This window comes from Ptychodera flava, chromosome 17 (assembly GCF_041260155.1).
Source record: "Ptychodera flava strain L36383 chromosome 17, AS_Pfla_20210202, whole genome shotgun sequence".
Lineage (NCBI taxonomy): Eukaryota > Metazoa > Hemichordata > Enteropneusta > Ptychoderidae > Ptychodera > Ptychodera flava.
This window is the reverse complement of record NC_091944.1, coordinates 15251317-15271725: the sequence shown is the minus strand read 5'-3', so window position 1 is coordinate 15271725 and position 20409 is coordinate 15251317. Positions and strand designations below refer to the sequence as shown.

Genomic DNA, 20409 nt, shown 5'->3' with positions numbered 1-20409 from the left:
AATGCAATGCTGTCCTTTTGTCACATCTGATGTTGCTTGATTTAGGGCGCTATTGTTAGACATACACTCCCCATGTACACCTTTCCCAACACAATGAAATATGCCACCCATCAGGGTTACTCTGCCCCCACAGAGCAAGTGTGCATCCCCATGCATCCATCATATGAGGTCCTCTATAAATGTGAACAGAAGCGCTCTAACATTTAGTGTCACAAGATTTTGATTGTGTGAAGTCTTGATATGTGGAATATGTTTCTTCTAATGTATGAATCAATTGTCCACAGTTTAATGGCTGCCAAAAGACAGTCGTTGTGTTGGATTTGTCAATATGACAGTTTTCAGATTTGTGGAGAGCGCCCTCTAGCGATGAATCTTTCAGTCTTAAAATCTTGTTCAATGAGCAAACAAGCAACTGTTGCTCAGTACCAGCACAACTAGTAAATGGTGCTCATAATAATGTAACCACAGCAACGGCAGCAGTAAATTTTAGTTTCATAACCCAACGGTAATTCTTGGTGCCCATGCAGAGATCTGAAATGACTACATGACAGGTCTGTGACAAAGGAGAAACTTCCACACAAATTGAGGTCAGGTACTTTTTTAATTTCAAACTTTCAAGAAATGCTAATGAACAGTGACTTCACAAATAAACAAAAAACAACATATGTCTGAAATGGTCTACAAAGAACATGCAATATCGCTAGAACAAACAGAAAAATAACATACATGGCAACAAAAGTTGAAAATTACAGAACAGTCCAACCATTGACAGTAAACCTGACCTAGCTTGTCTGAAGGTAATTTACATTCTGTTAGAAATGATAGAACTACAGTACTGTAAAGTTCCTATACGAAGCTGCAATTTTATTGTGAAAACTTCTTTGGGTACACTTATATCAATTTCCTGATATTGACATGGGGCTTTTGTTGTGTGCTTGTACACATTATTCATTGAAAATGTTAATGGTAGAGTTGTTTGGCAACATGTGAGTTGCAAACATTACCATGCGTGATATAAACTCTAAATTTGTGTTAAAGTGATAATTTTGATGCAGCTTCAATTAGGAATTTTCCAGTACCACAGCAGTGCTATTACTGACAATTACAGTCTGTAAAACCCTAAAATGACTTGCTCATCAATAACTGTGGAAACACGACTCAGAACGTCCTTGAACTCAGTTCCTAATATTTTCCACCTGACTACAATGTAGATACAACTGAACAAAAATGTCTAACTATAAAATCGAAAACACAAGAGTCAAACGAAGGAACCAAGCAAAACATCCATCTTTCAGATGGTTGGTGGGTGGGCAGGTGGATCATCAGTTAGTATTCATATAACCATAGGCAGCACGAAGGGGAATACATATAATTGTGCTGACCATCACATGACCACTCTTGACCAATCAGCTACATTGTTTTGACCAACCCTGGGGCACTGTGCCGGTTGCGATTTAATCTGAAAACTCATGCAGAACACACACTGTGGAAACTACTAACCTAGGAGTAATACCGTGCTAGTCCCGTATACAGAGCACTCTACCAGTGCAAAAGTACTTTAATACACTGAAATACAACGTAGGAAATGCTTGTATCCCTGAAACAGATTTTCTCTACACTGTCAAACACTTTTATGAAACCCTTAACATGACTCTGTGATAAACAGAAAACAATTTTCACAGCTAGAAATCGTTAATATCAATGTTTGTGTGATCTGACAATGTGGCTACCATTGAAGGGAAAAGTTGGAAGAGGGCATTAAAATATTACACATAAAACTGAAAAGGAAATACATGTGCATTCTGTTTGGCAGTGTTGTCAAAAGATGAAATAGCTACTTCATAAATACCTCAAAAATGAATTATGCACATCAATTGTATAAAGTGTGAATTTCTTTAATTTCACATTCTCCGGCTGATACTTGCACTGATCTTTTGTGAACAAATTCTGATTCCCATATTCAATTTAGAAAGTCCAACACGTGAAACACAGACAAAAACTTGATAACATATTATATCTGCAGGAGCCAATCACCATCTCAAAGTTTGCTGATTTCATATTTCAAATGACCAATAATGCTGTAATATATGTAAATTAACTACGACTTAATTAAAGTTGAATGCGCTACGGGGACAGATATTTGGGCCCTTCAACTTTTATGATGCAATTTTAGTCTACCACTTGTGGGGGCTTATGGAGTAACTAAAGTTTCCACCAACTTATTTTTTGTGAAAATCAAAAATTTCAACACAGGGAAGGTAGCCATTTCGAATTTCAAATATCGGTAAATTTAAAGCAATTTGTTTCCATAGTACCAAAATTGCACTGTGACCCCAAATTTTTATTCATGATTTTGAAAGAGAATGGCTTAAAAGTTTCCTTGAAGAGATTTCGAGCAAAAGTTCAAGTCTTTCCATTTTTAGACATGCACTAACCATAACCTGTATCCAAAAATTCTAAATCTGATTTGATATTCTTGTGACAGCAACATAACTATACATTAGGATCATAACGATCTGCCAGAGAATGAAATCAAACTTACATGTTTAAAGGGCAGTAGGCACCTGAAAAAATTGACATTTTTAATTTTTTTCTCATACTTCCTTTACGAAAGTTAAAACCACTTTCTTTCAAACCAAAGAACAAAAATCAGGGGTCACGGTACAAATTTTGATACCGCATGTAACTGAAATTTTCCAAATTCGAAATTCAACATGGCTGCTATCTCTATGTTTAATGTATGGCGAAAAATTTAATTTGTGATTTTCACATAAACAAGATTTTGAATACTTCATTTACTCAACAAACTTCAACATGAGTCAACAAAAACAACATACCTATAAAGTTCTGAATGAGAGTAGGAATCCAGACACATACCACAGGTACACTCCACCTTAAATCATTCAAAATCAAATATAGATGTCAGACCGCGTTGTGCTCAAACAGTGTTCACCTTTACCACAGCGGAGGGATTGTGCTAGTACCTAGGGCGTACATGCACTTTGAATGGTCAAAAATATCTAAGTCTGTCTGTTATCAGAACATTGACAGTAAGTCGGACCTAGTACCTAACAAGATAGCCTTTTCATGATGTTGAATAATGACATAAAATAAAGTTTATAGTCACAAAAATTGAGATTAAAGTTTGCTATTCAATACATAATTTCAGTTTGGTTTCCTATTAACCAAAATAGTTTAGCCCAGACCCATTGCTATCAATGGTGACTACCGACCTGTTTACTGGGAACTGGGGATGAACAGGTTACGGGATAGTGTTGCTCAGTGACATAGCTTGCTACTATAATTTGGCTCAATGCTGTCTGAGTACTTGTACACACTAAGACAAAAATTAAAAAGGTTATGCTTTCTTCGATATCCTACATGAATAAAACAAGATCTGAATTGGACACATGTACAGACAGCTCCTTATAAGGAGACAAGTATATCCAGGTATAAGAAATGTACATTTTTGGCACAAGAGAGATATAAACCTAAGCAATATAGTTTGTTTGTTATCATGAAACACATCTCACTAGATTTTCAGTTATACAATGAACATATAACTGACCACAGTATCCTTGAGCATGTGAACTCAGGAGCAGAAAAATTTATAATGGTGAGGCAAGTCAAGCTGCCAAAAAAAATGCCCTTAAATGGACAACTCTCCTTTGAGAGAAATACTAACATTGTTTATTGAAGAAAACATATTTCAGGAAAGCGTTGCAGTATTTCAGTAGTTGCTTGAATCAATGCACATTCACTTAACCCTTTCACCACCATGGTTCCACCTAAACCCATTGTTATCGATGGTGATCTTGGACCTGTATACAGGGAGCTGGGGGTGAAAGGGTTAAACTATTCTCTTCAGCTGTGTACTTGTACATTAAAGAGAAAGCTGCTGCCTTTTTACACAAAATTTGATGGTAGCGACGCTATAGTCTTTTGATAAACAATGGACAAAGTTCAAACAGTGAGAAGTCTAGGACTCACAGAAAGCAGAAATAATTTTTTTTTTAAATTGCTGTATACTACAAAAGAAACTACTGGAAAACTAAGGAAATAAAATAAAGGATCTATTACGAGTGTCCCTTTCAAATGAAATTCAGCATTCTCTAACTGGACTGATACATTTCTTGTAGTACACAGGAATACCTTCGATCACATCATCTGTCACCAATTACCATTTCTTTTTCTTGATCATTAATTAATTATATTTCCCTTACATAAATGTGCACATTTACACAAAAGCATATTAAGTATATTGGAGTCTGTTAGAACACTACGAAGGGGATGAGAACACTGTAACAGGGGCTAAATCTACAGTCCAAAGTCTTGTACTGCAAAGTTTGATATCAACGACAAATGCCTCTGACTAGGAATACTCTCTGCTGTGCTAACAGCGAAAGAAAACTTGCAAGTTCTATGTACTCTCATTTTGTTGTACTGGTTGGTCTGTTGTCCTCTTCATGCTGAAAAATGAACACACAGAGAAGTGAAAATGAAATCTTCATGTACAGAAAACTCTGAAATTCAGAAGCTGTTTTAAACTCACTAGTGATACAAATATTAAAGGGACGAAGTCGGCCATTTTTCATGAATTTTGTTTGATACGAGATACTTCTTATATTGCTTGACATGTTGAAAGATACTGAATGAATGAGTGACCATGCATATATTCGACCCGGTTTTAAACACGATAAATAAAACCAACGTGCGAATGCATTAATGGTCATCACCATTTATTCTTTCTCGCAATGGGCCGAGTATATGCATGGTCACCAATTCATTCAGTATCTTTCAACATGTCAAGCAATATATAAGACAGTGAGTAGTGCAGTCCATTATTTCCATACAAACACTTTAATACAAGGAAAATTATTGACAGAGTACACTTCTATACCATCAAATAACATCTTTTCCATAAGCTGTACCAGATATATTTTCATCAATTCCTGTCAAAAATGTTTTAGATTTTACCTTTGTGTTTTCTTCCTCTTCATCCTGGTCTTTATCAAACATATCATGTGTCCACTGGGAATATCTGTCACTACCTCTGTCATCCCGTTTCCCCCAGTCCCGGAAGGACCCACCACGGCCTCTACCACGTCCAAACCCTCTTATAAATCCCCTTCCTCGGCCCCGACCTCGGCCACGGCCTCTCCTTGCCCAGTAGTCGATGCTGTTTTCGCCAACTCTGTTGTCATGCTGCAAATAATCAAACCGGTGAATGTAAGTATGAGCATTAACCCTTTGAGCGCCAACGTCAAATTTTTGTCACCTTTAGAATATATGCTCCAGTCAATTTTTTTCAGATTTTTGTCAAAATTTTGATAACAAACTGTAGCCAATTAAACATGATGTCCATTTGGTCCAAAATTATCAAAAAATTACAGAAAAATTCATAAAAATTGGTAAAAATGTTTCACCAAAATTTTGCTGGGAACAAATACAGCACTCAAAGGGTTAATCATTGTAAAGATTTAGCTCATTTGCTCCAATTGTCTCCATGAAAATGAGGTCTATTGACAGTTGAGTCGGTCAAAATTTTAAAGGTTCTAATTGTATATGTATATGCCAAAATAGCTTAATTTAATCCTTCAGAATCACAATCTGGTCAATTATGGACTGAAAGATTAAAAATAAGCTATCCTAACCAACAACAGTTGATTATTTAAAGACTTTCTGAAAAACAAAATTTTACCCAAAAGTACCCAGCACACATATGTAGGTTATGGCCTTTCCTTTACAATAAGAAAAATTTGGTCCTTTCCAACTAACTTCAAAGATATCAAATCCTTATTCCTTCCCCTTGTTATTGCCAGCAACTCTAATATAATGAATAATAGAACGGTATGGCTCTCTGACTAATTCAAATTCTTCTCTTATGATTTCAGAAATTCGTTCAAAATTTCCTTGAAACAAAATTCAATGTTTTCAGTTTCAAAATTGTTTACTACAAGGAAAAGTGAAACAAAAAACCCCAAAATTCTTTCACCTCATAATAACTTCCCCCTTTGGGAATTGCAGTTGGATTTCTGATCCATTCAGGTTCAGGAGGTGGACGTACTTCAGGCTTCTTGAAGTCAATCAGTTCAGGTTTTCGTTTCCTGTCATCTCTGCCATCTCTATCCCTTGTGGTGGAGGTTGGAACATTGCTGTCCTGATCTCGGCCATCGCGTTTTCTCTGATCACGTCTACCACTCTCGTGTCTCTCAATTTTGCTTCCCCTGTCCGATTTCTCCGTCAGATTTCTCCTTCCTCTGTCATCCCTAATAGATTTTTCACTGGTGCGACGACTATTGATGCTATGCCTGAGATCTTTCGGGTCCTTCGACTCCTTCCGATTTGATTCATGGCGAGAATCATCTCGTTTGTCACTGTACCGTTCTCTGCGCTTTTCTATTTGACCACGTAAGTCCCTGGGATCCCTGGACTCTTGAACAGTCCGACCAGGGGATCTATCACGATAGCTTTTTGACTCAGTTCGTTTCTCACTATCCCTTTTATATGAACGAACATATCCACCATCACCTCTCTCATTGCCAACATGCACTTCAATCACATTACGTGAGTCATCTCTTTTCTCCACATCCCTTGATATGGCCCCAAACCTGTCACTCAGACTTCTCTTGACCTGCAGCGCAGGCGCAGCATATTCCTTTGATTTAAGTCCTTGAATATTGATATTTCCTTGTTTGTTGTATGAGTCAGGGTATCCCTTTTCACTGACATATCTACTTTCCCACGATGGTGACGCTTGTGATCGGACAACTGCCACAACTCGTCTTTCCACCTGCCCTTCCTCGTCTTCAGCAAGGTTATGCTGTCGACCTTTAATGATTTCCTCCCGATCAAGCAGACCTTTCTTGCCTTCATTAGGTCGTCGTGGTATAACAACATCTGTAGGGTCAATGATGTGCCGAACTGGGGACAAGTGACCACCAGCCCTTTTGTGAATGTCTGTATGTAGCTGGGCAAGATCTATATTTATTTCTCTCTGTTCCTTTTTGTCCAGTTCTTCAGTGTCTCTGTGACGATCTTTCTTTTCAGATTTTCTCGGTCTTTGCTCGGGGCTTCTCTCCCTTTTATGTTTGTTCTCAGGACTTGAGGAATACCTGTTTTTCCTCTTATGCTTTGGAGATGATTTGCTCCGCTTCCTTTTATGACCAGGACTTCTGGACTTTTTGCGTTTTTCCTTTAGGTCAGGGCTTCTTGACTTTCTTTTCTTCTCTTTCTTTGTAGGACTGTATGATCTTTCTCTCTTTCCAGATCTATCACTTCTGCTCTTTCTTTTGTGACTATCCTCTTTTTCCTCCGTTCTCTCATGTCTGTTGTGTCGATCACTATCTCTCTTCCTATCCTCCTTTTCTGGCTTTTCTTTATCTCTGTTCTTTTTCTCTCTTCTCTCTCTACTTCTTTCTCGACTCCTTTCTGATTCTCTTCTTTCCTGACTCTTATTCCTGTGTTTCTCACTGCTCTCACGACTCCTATCTCTTTTCCTTTCAAGACTGTGGCTGTCTCGCTTCCTTTCCAGACTGCGGCTGTCTCTACTTCTATCTCTTTCCCTTCCACTTTTCTTCTCTTGGCTTTCACTTCTCCGTCTAGAATCTTTCCTCTCCTTGCTCCTCTCTCTTCCCCTGTCGGAATGTCTCCTGGGACTCTCTTCTCTAGTTTTTTCTACATCTCTCTGTTTGTATCTATCTCTGCTATCTGAGGTCCTGTCTCGGTCTCCATCACTTCTACTTGTAGCTCGTCTTTCTTCGCTCCTGTCTCTACGATGACCAACACCTGCTCCAGGGCTTACTTCACGATATGATTCATTCTTTCTATCAGGTCCTTTATCGGGGATTTTTCCATCATACCTATCACTTTTGTGTTCATCATCATTTTTATGTGGGCTTCGATGGCTACTTTTATCATGATCTCTACTGTCATCATGTCTTTTATCCCAACGTTTCCCTTGAATTCCTGTAGCTCTCCCTGGGGATTTATCTGGAGCTCGATCAGGACTCCTTACCCTCCCACTGTCACCACCGAGTCTTCCCAGACCATCATCTCTCCCTCTATCACTTGCAGCTTTCACAGGGCTTGCACCCATGCTGCGGTCAGGATCTTTTCTTCCCCTGCTTCTGAGCAACTCCCTGTCAAGTCTTTCACTTGGGCTTGCACAGCTACTAGAATCTGAGTCACTGTCAGAACTTCTGTCTCTCCTTTGAGTGGTTCCTTTATCAAGTTTCTCTGCATATCTATCTCTGCTTCTTCCTCTTTCCTTATACAGACCTCTGGAGTCTTCATATGGCTTTGTCAATGAAGAACTTCCTGGCAAGTTATCTATGTCTCTCAATCTAGGACTTGTTTGACTAATATGTCTCTTGTCATCAGTTTTGGATCTTTCGATACCCTGACTTCCGAATGGAGATTTTGATTGATCACTCCGTGCTCTCTCAAAGGACCTTGAACTTTGAATTTCCTCAGATGTTTGGCGTCGTCTCCTAGAGCTCTCAGCCTGATCATCTGGCGAAGCATCTCTGTATTTACCAGAGGGTGAATTTTTCTTTTCATGAGAAGATGAGCCTCTTCCTGGAGGAGAGAATGATCTTTTACCTTTTACAGTCGACGAGTATGGACTTTGAGATCTTGATCTTGACCTGTAGGAAGCATTTGAGCTTCTAGGACTCTTACTTCTACGCCCTTTCACAGATGAAGTTCTTCTTGGTGGTGATACAGAGGTGGGTTTTTTGGGGAAAGATTGTGACAATCTACTCCTATTCGGAGATGATCCAACACTTTCATCTGGCTTAAATTCTGACTTGGATGGTTTATATCCAGGTGAAGGAGATCTTCTCCTGATAGGTGATCTTGATGAACCTCTTGGTGAATGAGATCTTTGCCTTTTCTGAGGTGTTCTTGACCGAGATTTATACCCTCTACCCTGTACTTTCGATGTCTTCCTTGGTGAATCTGACCTTGACCTTTTCCTGGGAGACCTTTCTCTTCTCCTAGGAGAATATGACTTTGAACGCCTTCTCAGTGGAGTTCTTGATCTTCTCCTTGGAGACCTTGATTTTGACCGCCTAAGAGGTGATCTTGACTGCCTACGAGGTGATATTGACCTTCTCCGGGGTGACTTTGACCTCTTCCTTGGCGATCTTGATCTTCTTCTCGGTGACCTAGATCTTGACTTTCTCTGTGGAGATCTTGATCGCCTTCTTGGAGACCTTGATCTCCTTCGCGGTGATCTTGATCTTGATTTTCTCTGAGGTGATCTTGATCTTCTCCGAGGAGACCGAGATCTCCGGGGTGGTGAATAACGCCGTCTTCTCGGACTTCTAGACCTAGACCTCTTTGGTGAATATGATCTTCTTCTTGGTGACCTTGACCTTGGCCTTCTCCTTGGGGATGGTGGTCTTCTACGAGGAGATGATCTTGATCTATGATAGGAACGAGACCGAGATCTTCTTCTTGGGGACCTTGATCTTCGTCTTGGTGATCGAGACCTTGTCTTACGCCTTGGAGAATAAGACCTTGACCTCCGCCGCCTTGACTTGATGGGAGATCGGGAACGGGATCGACTATAATTTCTCTTCCTCCCTCTTGATTGGACTGAAGAGCTTGATGAAGAGCTTGTTGAGGAAGATGATGATGACCTGCATGAGATGATCAAGATATACACAGTTCTAAGAGACGGAATATATTTGTTGACATTGTCAAAAAGTTTGAGACCTTTGTGTAAAGCTGGATGCTTCAAAACTGAAATATAAATATAAATTGCAAGTTAAGTTGATGAGTCAATATGAAACACAGCCTTAGTCAATTCTAGTTGAGAACTGTTAAACTTGGCATGCAATGACTTCATGATAGAACTAAATTTTGTAATGTGTACAGTCTGTACAGATACAGGTAAATGACAGCAAATAAAAAAGACAGCAAACCAATCAACTACCCAGAAAGTCCGCTGACAATATTAAGACTTTCATTGGTATTTACTGGGGGATCTGTTAACTTCAATACAAAACTAGACAATGAATCTGGTGGCAGTCACTATCATGATTGATAGATCTGCTAGATGCTGATTTTAAAAACACACCAAAGGGAAAGGGCCAACTGTGTTACATTTTAACGGGACAGCTCACGTAATAGTTTTATCTCACTATCCTATTTCATCAATAACAGTCTTTACTGGGAATCAGAATGCATTCATTCAGATGTTTCCAGACTCGCTGCATGCCATTTTTAATAAAATACTCCCTGCAGATGAGTACATAATTTTTATAAACGCTTTCCAGGTGAAAAGACATCATTGTCGATCTCTGAATAGTCAGTGGACATGTATACACATAAAATGTTAATTGCTAATTCATATTTCATGACCTGATCAGAAAGCAATTTTATTAAACTTTGTATTTATTCAAACACTGACTTAAAACGTACATGAGAAAAGTATTTTATTCAAATAGGTTTTGCTACCCCCTTATTTCTTGCACTGACCCTATCCTTTGATACACTGAGACTTCAGTTACAGATCACAATGTCCTCTGCCATTTATTGAGAAGTAACTTCTGTCACCTGATGATGATTTGATCACGTGTGAGATTAACATTTCAGTGATCAGCCCAGTAAGAATCAACCACTTCACACCATAACTATATTGCATATGATTTAATGGTATCTTGATGATTATCTCACTGAAAGTGAACACGAGATCCTCATGCTGCAGATCGTATGCACTGATATACGGTATTTGTAAAAGTTATCCATACTAAAAGATATCAATAAGCTGTAAAACTCACAAAATTAAAGCTGGACCTAACAGCTGGTGACACGGTTCAGTTAGGAAATGGGTACTACATGTAGTACTTCACGATGTATACTGTATGCTACTTATACAACTGTTCTGTGCTTATCAAAGCAGAAAGTTGTTTTGTATTGCATTTTATTAAGAGTTAGGAGCCTCATAACTCTTGACAAAAGATCAAAATGTCGTGCATCAAATAAATTGGTTATCTTCTTGATACAGTGTCATATGCATTCATTGGTTCTGTCTCCTCCTGCCTATTTTACAGATACACACACACTCAGAGTGCAAGTTGCAATTCACTGGCGAAAACCATAGTATGTGTTATGCCATTGACAAGTTTTAGGAAAAAAGATCATGCATGCAAATAGCTACTACATTTTTATGCATACATTTTTGGTTTAATTAATTGTGTATGCTGAACTGTCTGATATCTCATGGATCTAGCATATTGTACAGCTATATGGACATGAGTACCAGTTTACTCACACCTTTTCCAACCCTGCCAAAACCAATTTGTCCAATATCAACTCATCCTGTACCAACTCGCCCATGTTCATATCACAGATATATCCCACTATGAGTATGACTTAGCACTAATAGCGGCGAAAGCGAGAGGTGAAGGCATACATCCTGATTGGTGCCCAAGATTGTATCACATGTACAAAAACAGTTACATGAGTAGATCAAAGGATATTTATTTTGCTGAAATCCCTAAAACTTTTCTGTGGGCAGTCTAGTGCAGGCAAAAAACACTTCAAAATTTACAGCCCAATGATTATGATTGCGCCAGCATTAGATCAATGGATAATCAACCTAACAATGTTCAGTCTGAGATGTTAACAGCCAAGAAAATAAAAGATGTGTTGCGAACCGTACATTATTACATGTACATCAAACGACGGGCGAGTTGGTATCAGGTGAGTTTGTTTTGGGCAGGTTGGAAAAGGCGTGACATAACTGTAATTCCATGGACATCATAATACTATGACCGTTTATATCTTGCTTGTACCTCCATGTTCATACAATCACCATATGCAGACTGAATTTGGATGCCAGGATGACCAGCACTCTTATAGCTCAACAGTCTGGAACTTGCGAATTGTACAAATATGTGGACATTGTATACTACTAGTTTCTACACTATGATTCATACATTACATTCACCATGTGTAGAACTAGAATGATTTTGGATGCCCTGATTTTAGTCCAGCACTCATCTTACCATTGTTATTTCTGCAGGCCTGTACAAGTACACAAAACATTGCAAGCTGCAGTAATTGTAGCCCCGACTCAGTGCTGTGCGCTGGCTTCTGTCGTATTGGTTGTTGTCGGGCCGGAGCAACAACACTACAGCCAACAACTGAAGACAGGAACAAGCGCGCTGTCCGAGCGCGCGTATACAAGTATAAAACAACGCTAAATTATAGACCCTCGAGAAAACTCGAGCCTGGGTCTATGGCTAAATCTACCCTCACCCAGAACAGTTGTGCCACGAGAAACATCATGATGTGTATAATTTAAGTCGCGTGAGCTCGAAAGCTTGGAGTTCTCTAATTTCTTAAACAGCATCCCGCATTCGTTGAACATAAACAACACGCAATGATCGACAACACTATTTAGATGGGGCATGGAGATACAAGAGCTAGAGTAGATGGGAAACAGCGGGCGCTCTACAAAAATGCGAGAAAACAAACCTTCTCCTGTAGCTTCTGCTTTCCCTCGGCATTCTTAAAATCTTACTCCCCGATGGAGAATTTTAACGTCAACTTTGAACTGAGCAACTATGTTATATTTTGCGATTGAAGTTGGCGTATCTCATTAAACAATGTGGCTCAATATCTGGTGGTGGATTCTGCATGTGGAGCGTCCCTCGTAATGTCATGAATAGACGCCATGTTCGATCATGTTGGGATATCCCTTTAACCACGTGCTTCCCGTGGCCAATGATATTTATCGGTACTTCTCAAGTCTTTTCAAGGGATCTGTTTCAAGGGTCCTCAATCTCAGAGAAAAAACTTATCCTGCCAAAGTTGATTGAATTTCCATGACACTCTGATGAGAAAGTGGTATATTTAGATACTGAAACTGATAATCCATGCTCTCTCGGATCAGAAATATAATATTAGACCAACAATAGATGGGTTTACAAACTTCTGTTATTCACTGTGGTTTGTAAAAAAGAAGTTGATTGGTCGATGCTAGAATGAAGCCCTTATTTTGACCCTTCACCTCAACAAATAAACATATATTATGCAAATATTTATGCCGGGCAAATTTGTGTACAGTACACAGCGAGTTCCGGTCGGATCGGAGAATAAACAGCCGAAGGTAGCTGTTGTTCTACGGCGGGAGTATAGATTTGTACAGGAGTGAACCGTTGCGAAAGACCAAGGATTTTCGAAGAGCTGCTGATCAAGGAGCGAGCAGATAATCGGAGGTACCTCGGTAAGTGTCTCGGTCCACGTCTGTACAAAATTCAGAAACAATGTTTCCCTGAAGAGATCGGAAATGAGGGTGAGTGAGGCCGACCGTGTCCACGAACAAAGACATTCTGAACTCGGTGGTAATTTTACCGCGAGGTACTTTTTGTAAGATTGCTAGTTTACTGCAACATAATTCAATCATTTACTGTAAAAATGTAAGCTTTTGCTGCAGGTATCCCTTCCTATGAGTCACGGCCCTTTCGTGTCTCCGACCAAAGTTGCCAGTCTGGGGAAGAAAATTCACAAAGTGTTATTTATTACGGCTATTAAAAGTTGCACGTAACTTTTTCTCAACTGATCACCATTTATCAAGTACGATCCATCAAGCCAAATATAAAGGTGTTTCCGTGTACACATTGTTCAACCTTGAAATCCCACCTATGTATGATTTTTCTATGCTGATAATCGGGTTATTTTGGGTTTTTTGTTTTTATTTTTTGTTTTGTTTTGTTGTGTTTTTGTTTGTTGGTTTTTTTGGGGTTTGTTTTTATTTTTTGTTTTGTTTTGTTGTTTTGGGGGGTCCGATTCCTAGTTCCCAAATAGGTTCAAGTTTATTCATGTTATTACAAGAGTGGATTTTAAACTTGTGAAGGGGTCTGTAAAATTTGCTTCACAAGTGTATAAGGTTAGTGTTCAATGATTTTGAGTATGTTGGCTCCGTCGTTTTGTTTTGTTTGTTTTGCTTCTGCAGAGTTGGCTTAGCATGCATATTTCTTCCCAGAATTCAATTTTATTTTTCAATTTCTAGTCATGTTAAAATAATTCCACAAAACCCACTGAGGAAGGAGGCTGCAAAACAGTTGCTTCGTAAGTTGCTTTGTTTTGTTTTTTGGGGGTTTTTTTATTTGCTTTTTTCACTGATCCCTTCCCAAGATCTGCTAGTCCGCAAGCCCCCTTCAATCAACTGCCCATATATGATATCACCGTAAAGACCAGCCATAAATTAGATATTTTTTCACACAATGAGAGATCAGACAGACATTTCTAAACCAAGGTCACACTCACTGAATTATACTTGCTTTTCTCCTTGCCTCAAAGTGAACTGCAAGTTGGTTTTTATTTTGCCTTGGGAAAAATGTACACTTATATTTGAAGAGATTTCAAGGCTGTGGGTGTGTTATTTATTTCCAGTGTTGTGATGCTGCATGTATGCCTAAAGGCCAGTGTGTACATTTCCAAAGATCTGGAATACATGTAGTTAAGAAATTCATTTTAATCACTGAAATTTTGTGAAAAGAATCATAAATGTGTTAGCCATACATACACTTGTAGAATAAAACTGTTTCAATTATGATGAAAAGGTGGTACCATATACATGTATGAGTTTAGCAAAACACGTTGAAAGCGTTGTTGTGATCCGCATAAGTAATAATGCGTATGTCAGCAAAGGATGGTCAGTGATAGAAATTCATCTCTGTCTGAAACTAAAAAAAGTAAATTAAGCTGTGAAGTTATACATAGAGTGCAGTAGAAATGGGAATATATGATCTGAAAGCAAATTAATTCAATGTTGTGGGTTGTATTCTGATCTAAAGTCAGAGTCAGCCCACGAGAAAGAAGTTGTGAATCATTTGAATACAGCTGACAAATCTGGACATGTACCTGTTACATGATTAACATCCATTGAAGTACAATCATGATATAACAAATGAAAATGCAAAGATCAAAGATCTCATTCGGTTCCAAATTCCTGTGCACCACTTCCAATTGTATGTTGCATTGCAATTGCCCCCTCTATTATTGACTTGTGGCAGTCATTCAATAGATTGATTGCTTGAAAAATCATCTGTCATGTGAAACAATCAAAATGACTATGATGCTCATGAATTTTTTTATCAGTAGGACAGATGTGTTTTCTGCCACAGTGACAAAACGCTAAAGCTCAACTGTTCCTTCTTCCGATGTCATTGTATTTATTTATGCTTGTGCTGCCGTACAAAAGACCTGAAAATGAAACTTTCTGAGTGAAAAATTGCCGTTTTATCTCTGCTGCCGAAAGTGGCACAATAAGACACATGAAGGTCAAAGTACAAAAAATGTAGTTTGTGAGTTTTTTATATGTAGCTGGCACATAGATGTACCGTGCAATTGAGATGGTATTTCCGGTAGATTTTGTATCGATTGATTCCGAATAATAGAGGGTTTCTTACATTGTCCCATCAGATTACCAAACATTTTGGTTTTGTGTACAACTCACAGCACACTCACTACCACCAACATTTTCACTACTAACCTCCATACATTTTAGTATGTTTCATGTGTGGTACTTATTTTTGAGTCAAAAATCAAATTTTTCATACACATGTGGTGGATAATGGAACATACAGTGTGTGCATACATATGCAGATGTTTCTTTCGTGTCGTCAACAGTGAGTGTATTTTCATTCAGCATGTGCACAGAGTTCAATATGGTGCACCACATGTGTTTTGCTTTGAAAGACTGGTGTGCTGTAGCTTTTGTGCCAATGTGATGCATTCCCCTGTCGGCCAACAAGTTGAGCTCTCATTTGGTGCTGTACATGTACATGAAGTGTCAGTAATCATACCTCCAGCTCATACACTGTGGTGTAGAACTGATGGAAAACATTTTAACAAAATACAGTTGAGTGAATGAATGAATGAATGAATGAATGAATGAATGGAGCCAGCAGATCATGTGGACCAATCAAAATTCTCCTAAGAGGATGATCTTTTCATCTTTCATGTAGAGAAGGGTGCTTCCATATGGCTTCAGTTTTTAATAATCAAAATTATTATTTTAGGAAGTATAACAAAATTCACAAAAATTCATTTTGAACAAGTTTCTACACACATGTAATTGTAAAGGTTACAATTCTTACAACATTTCTGATTTATCTGAGATGTTTTAAATCTCTGTTAGAAATGTACAGTAGGAACTCAGCCATTCTGTTCTTCAAGAATGTGCATTTAGTATTTTAAAGCAATGGCAACCATATTTCCTTCCCAGGAATATGCACATAATAGCTAACAACACCTGTCAGTATTGGCATTTATGCCTGTTGTATTTCATATCATATTGTCATATTTCGTGAGAAGTACTTCATTTCAAGTCATTTTCACATACGCATGTACAATACAATATTGAAACACACTTGCCTATTATAATACATCAATTTATGGCCATGCAGTACTAGTAGTATGCATCAATTTGACATGCATTCTTACATGCATGCATTGCATATATATATATAAGTTAAAAATGGTACTTGAAAATTTTGAAGAGAAAGTTAAGAAAGTGTACAGAAACTGATTGTCAAGAGCTTCAGATATATACGTAGAATTTATTTAAAAGTTCATTTGTTAGCGATTACAATAAAGGAAATGGAGATGTTTAATACTGTACTTGTGGTATTACCCATTTAACCATTCCTGCAGTTCTATTCTATTGATAAAAATTTTATACCTGCATAAAATTTGTACCTGTACAAGAGATGTATAACTCGTAGTGTATTAGACAGACAGCAATTATGCAGGCACCCTGAACTGCAGGTGTATGTTAATACACTTTGGAAATCCATCACATTGTTTAGAATGATGAATAAAAGCTAAAGTTGTTTGATTTTGATCATTGATTATCATGATACCCCATGTGAGGTGTTCAAAGTGAAATTATATATATAGCTGAGCTGACTTAGTGTACGGTGGCTTAGGAACACTACATCTACATTTATAGTGTAATGTTTTTTTTGAATAATCAAAAGACAAACAATACTCCAGCATCTAGAGTTGAGTTCCAATTTGGAGATGAAAAACTCAATTCTTTAAGATCACCTTCAACATGTCACACCATCCCTAAAACTGTAAACAGCAAACTAAACACAGAGCAATAGTATAAATAATTTCTATCCTTCTGAATAGTAACATTTTTTGTTCAGTAGAAATATTGGTGTGTCAAATTCAAATTTAAAGTTTTACCCACATATCATTTATAAAAGTGTATGGCACAATCTCTCCTTCACATTATTGCCCAATGCATTGTGTACCATAACCCATTCACCACCAAACCTGCTTTTGTCAATATCTTTTGACAGGGCATTTAAGGGATGTACAGGTTAAAGGTAGGAGATCTGTTCCATCTTAAAATCGTTCTTGTTAAGATCAAAAATATATAAATGAGGTTTCTTCAAGAAATCCTAACTTCAAAATATGTATATAACTAGACATGCAATGGACTTGAATTACAAAAACACAGCCACTTAAGATCTATTCCTACATGTGCGATAACATTCTTTAAAATAATTTTATATGACTTTTCAAAAACACCTCACATGCCTTATCTAGTATGTATATAATTATATATATATATATATATATATATATATATATATATATATATCTACCTTGAAAATTTGAATGTGATGCGTGTTTACATGCCTTAAAGGGGTGTTTTTATCAGCTGTATCTCTAAAAAAATTCATTAGTGTACACAACTTTCAACGGAGAACAAGAAGTACTATCCTGTAAACAGTCAGTGTCAACAAATACTAATGCGAGAACCAAGGATTGAGGACTCTGGCTTTAACTTCAAAAGTAGCTCTGGAATAGAAGACCAAAGAATTGACATGTTGATGCAGGGTCTGTAGTCTAGATAACATCAGAATTCAATTTCCTGTGGTTTACCCAAGGCAGCTGGCCATTCTAAGGTAGTATGCGCCTTGAAAGTGAAAAACTTAAACTTTTGCTCAAACTTTGCTTTAGGAATCTTTCAAATATTCACTTTCAAAATCAAGAATAAAATCGGGGGTCACCATGCAAATTTTGGTACTATAGAAACAAATAACTCAAGATTTATCGATATTTAAAATTCAAAATGGCCGCCATCCCTGTGTTAACTCTAGAAAAAAGGTAAAATTTTCGAATTTTGAAAAACTAAGCTTTTGAAACAGTTTTCTTACACCAGGAGCTTTCAAATGAGCGCCAACAAGTGGTATATCAGAAAAGAATTGTGAAAGTTTGAGCGTCTGAATATCTGTCCCTGACGCTCATTCTACCATAAGTGATACTGGAGATAAGTGATACTTGGGAGCTCCAAGATGGTAGAAATCACACTAAAACTATTGTGGTAGGTTTTCATTGTGCATTGAAATTCTAGATTGAGCAATTGGGTCTCACTTCGGGGTCTTTGCACTTAGAGACAGGCAACAGTTATTGTACCATTCAATATTGTCACTTGCTACTTCATGGCAGACATGCAAAGTGTTTCAGCTAAAGTAGCTTATCCAAAGCTGTTTCCATGGTCATTGGAATGTTACTGGAAAAGTTCCAGGTGTAGGTATACTCTACTGGTATTATGTATGCTGTGTTAAACTGACATATAGTCGTTCAAGGCAACAAGCTATTGTATTGTGAGCAGGAAAATTTTATGCAAATATTCACCATGGCAACCAGTCCCTTTGATTATTAAAAACACTTGCACGATATCAGGAACAGTGTAATAAAATAGAGCTATGAATTGTTCTGTATGGAAAAAGCATAGGGTTTCTCAGCATGATGTTCTCTGGTATGATATACTGTATAAACACTTTTTTCAATGATTTACAAGTTATACTACTGACAACCTGCAGTAACTACAAATGTAACACACATACAGTACATAAAGTTTGCCTGTTAATTCCATGCAATTGAATAAAAAGAACCATGTGCTCACTAGGTCTTATAAGATACACAATGCAAGTGCAATTGTTCATAACAAAAGACAGGTATTCCCTCAGTAAGATAATAATAAAAGTAAAACTTTGTAAATATACACATTATAAATAATGTAGTCTGTAATACTTTAAAACATAAATGAAATACATGAAAAATATGCAGATTCATACATGAAAAATGTCCAAACCTGTTTACACATTTCATATCATTTGCTTCAATAAAAATGAAATGTGTGTAAATGGCAGAACCAACACTGATGTTTTAATTAAGGTAGAATGTGCCTTGGGGACAGATATTTGGACTCTCAAAGTTTTATGATTCTTTTGTGATCTGCCACTTGTGGAGCCTCAATTTTAAGCTCCTTGAGAATGGCGTAATTTTTCGAAAACCAAAAATTTTATTTTTCCCCATAGAGTTAACACGGGGGTGGCAGCCATTGAATTTCAAATGTCGTTAAATATTAGGAATTTGTCTATTAGTAAAACTTTGCATGGCAACCACTGATTTTCATTCTTGATTTGGTAAGACATTGGTTGAAAGTTTCATTGAGGAAAATTTGAGCAAAAATTGAAGTCTTTCACTTTTGAGGCGTGTACGACCTTAATTGCCTCCACTTACAAGTCTTCATACTGTGTGGGTGCTTGTATCTGTGTAACAATGGTAATTTATGTTAGTTTACCCGTATAATTACCACAGTCTACAAGATGAGGTCACATACTGGTATGTAAGTCAAAAATACATGTACATGTTTGGATGTGCTGACTGGATGATGTCAGGTGTCTTAAATCCTTGTGACTTCAGAACAAATTCACATGTGAAGCTGCTATAGACAGAATAACTTGTACTACATGGATACATGGATATGCACAGACATGTACAGCACAGACTATACACGGTGTGCATAGCTGGTACAATACGTCCAAGCATCACAGCTTCTTTGTTATTATGCATTGCATATTTATTATCCATAAGAACAATATGGCAGACATAATTGTTTCCTGAGCAAGATCTTTTTATAACAAAAGGTAATGGAACTTGTTGTCATATAAAAGAATATTATGACAGTCAGCTGTAAATTACCATTGCGTGATCATTCTCATCATAGAAAGGTATACACTGTACAGGGTACATAAACAATAGAAGGAAACAAAAGTAACAGAATTCACTATTTTGACTTTGTGAATATAAATTTTTTTAAGTTTTGCAAATGCTTTGAAAATGAATGCTTGATAAAATACAAACTTCCATGTATATTTCCCTCACGTTATGAAGTTCAAATGAATTTAAAAAGTACTACTGTATCTTACTTTGTCATCTGCTAGTTGCTTTCATTCAAATCAGCTATTGTACTTGTCTGTTGTATCGTCAGTAAATTTTTCACTCGATACAATGCAAAATGTGTATGTATTTAGCCGTAACAGCTGAGGAACAGAATTTGCATCTCCTAAATAGTGCTGC

At 37.5% G+C, this 20409-nt stretch overlaps 2 protein-coding genes across 3 annotated transcripts in view; one reads left to right on the top strand and one right to left on the bottom strand.

Annotated features, from left to right (window-relative positions):
- Positions 1-582: 582 nt before the first annotated feature.
- On the bottom strand, positions 583-12719 carry LOC139115573 (serine/arginine repetitive matrix protein 1-like). Of its 2 annotated transcripts, XR_011548144.1 has the most exons (5): positions 12493-12719; positions 5996-9647; positions 4978-5205; positions 3857-4469; positions 583-3767 (listed from the first exon to the last, which is right to left on the bottom strand). XR_011548144.1 is itself a non-coding variant. In XM_070677812.1 (4 exons), exons 1-4 carry the CDS (start codon positions 12522-12524, stop codon positions 4431-4433), a joined length of 3951 nt encoding a protein of 1316 aa, XP_070533913.1. In that variant the 5' UTR covers positions 12525-12719; the 3' UTR covers positions 583-4430. The 2 variants fall into 2 exon arrangements, 1 of the variants encoding a protein (XP_070533913.1); XM_070677812.1 differs by having other exon boundaries at positions 583-4469.
- A 357-nt stretch (positions 12720-13076) lies between these two features.
- LOC139115574 (uncharacterized) overlaps positions 13077-20409 on the top strand; it is a 42677-nt gene continuing 35344 nt past the window's right edge. Inside the window, exon 1 of the mRNA XM_070677813.1 lies at positions 13077-13243. The gene's annotated coding sequence lies outside the window, so the exon portion shown is untranslated. The remainder of the gene's footprint in view (positions 13244-20409) is intronic.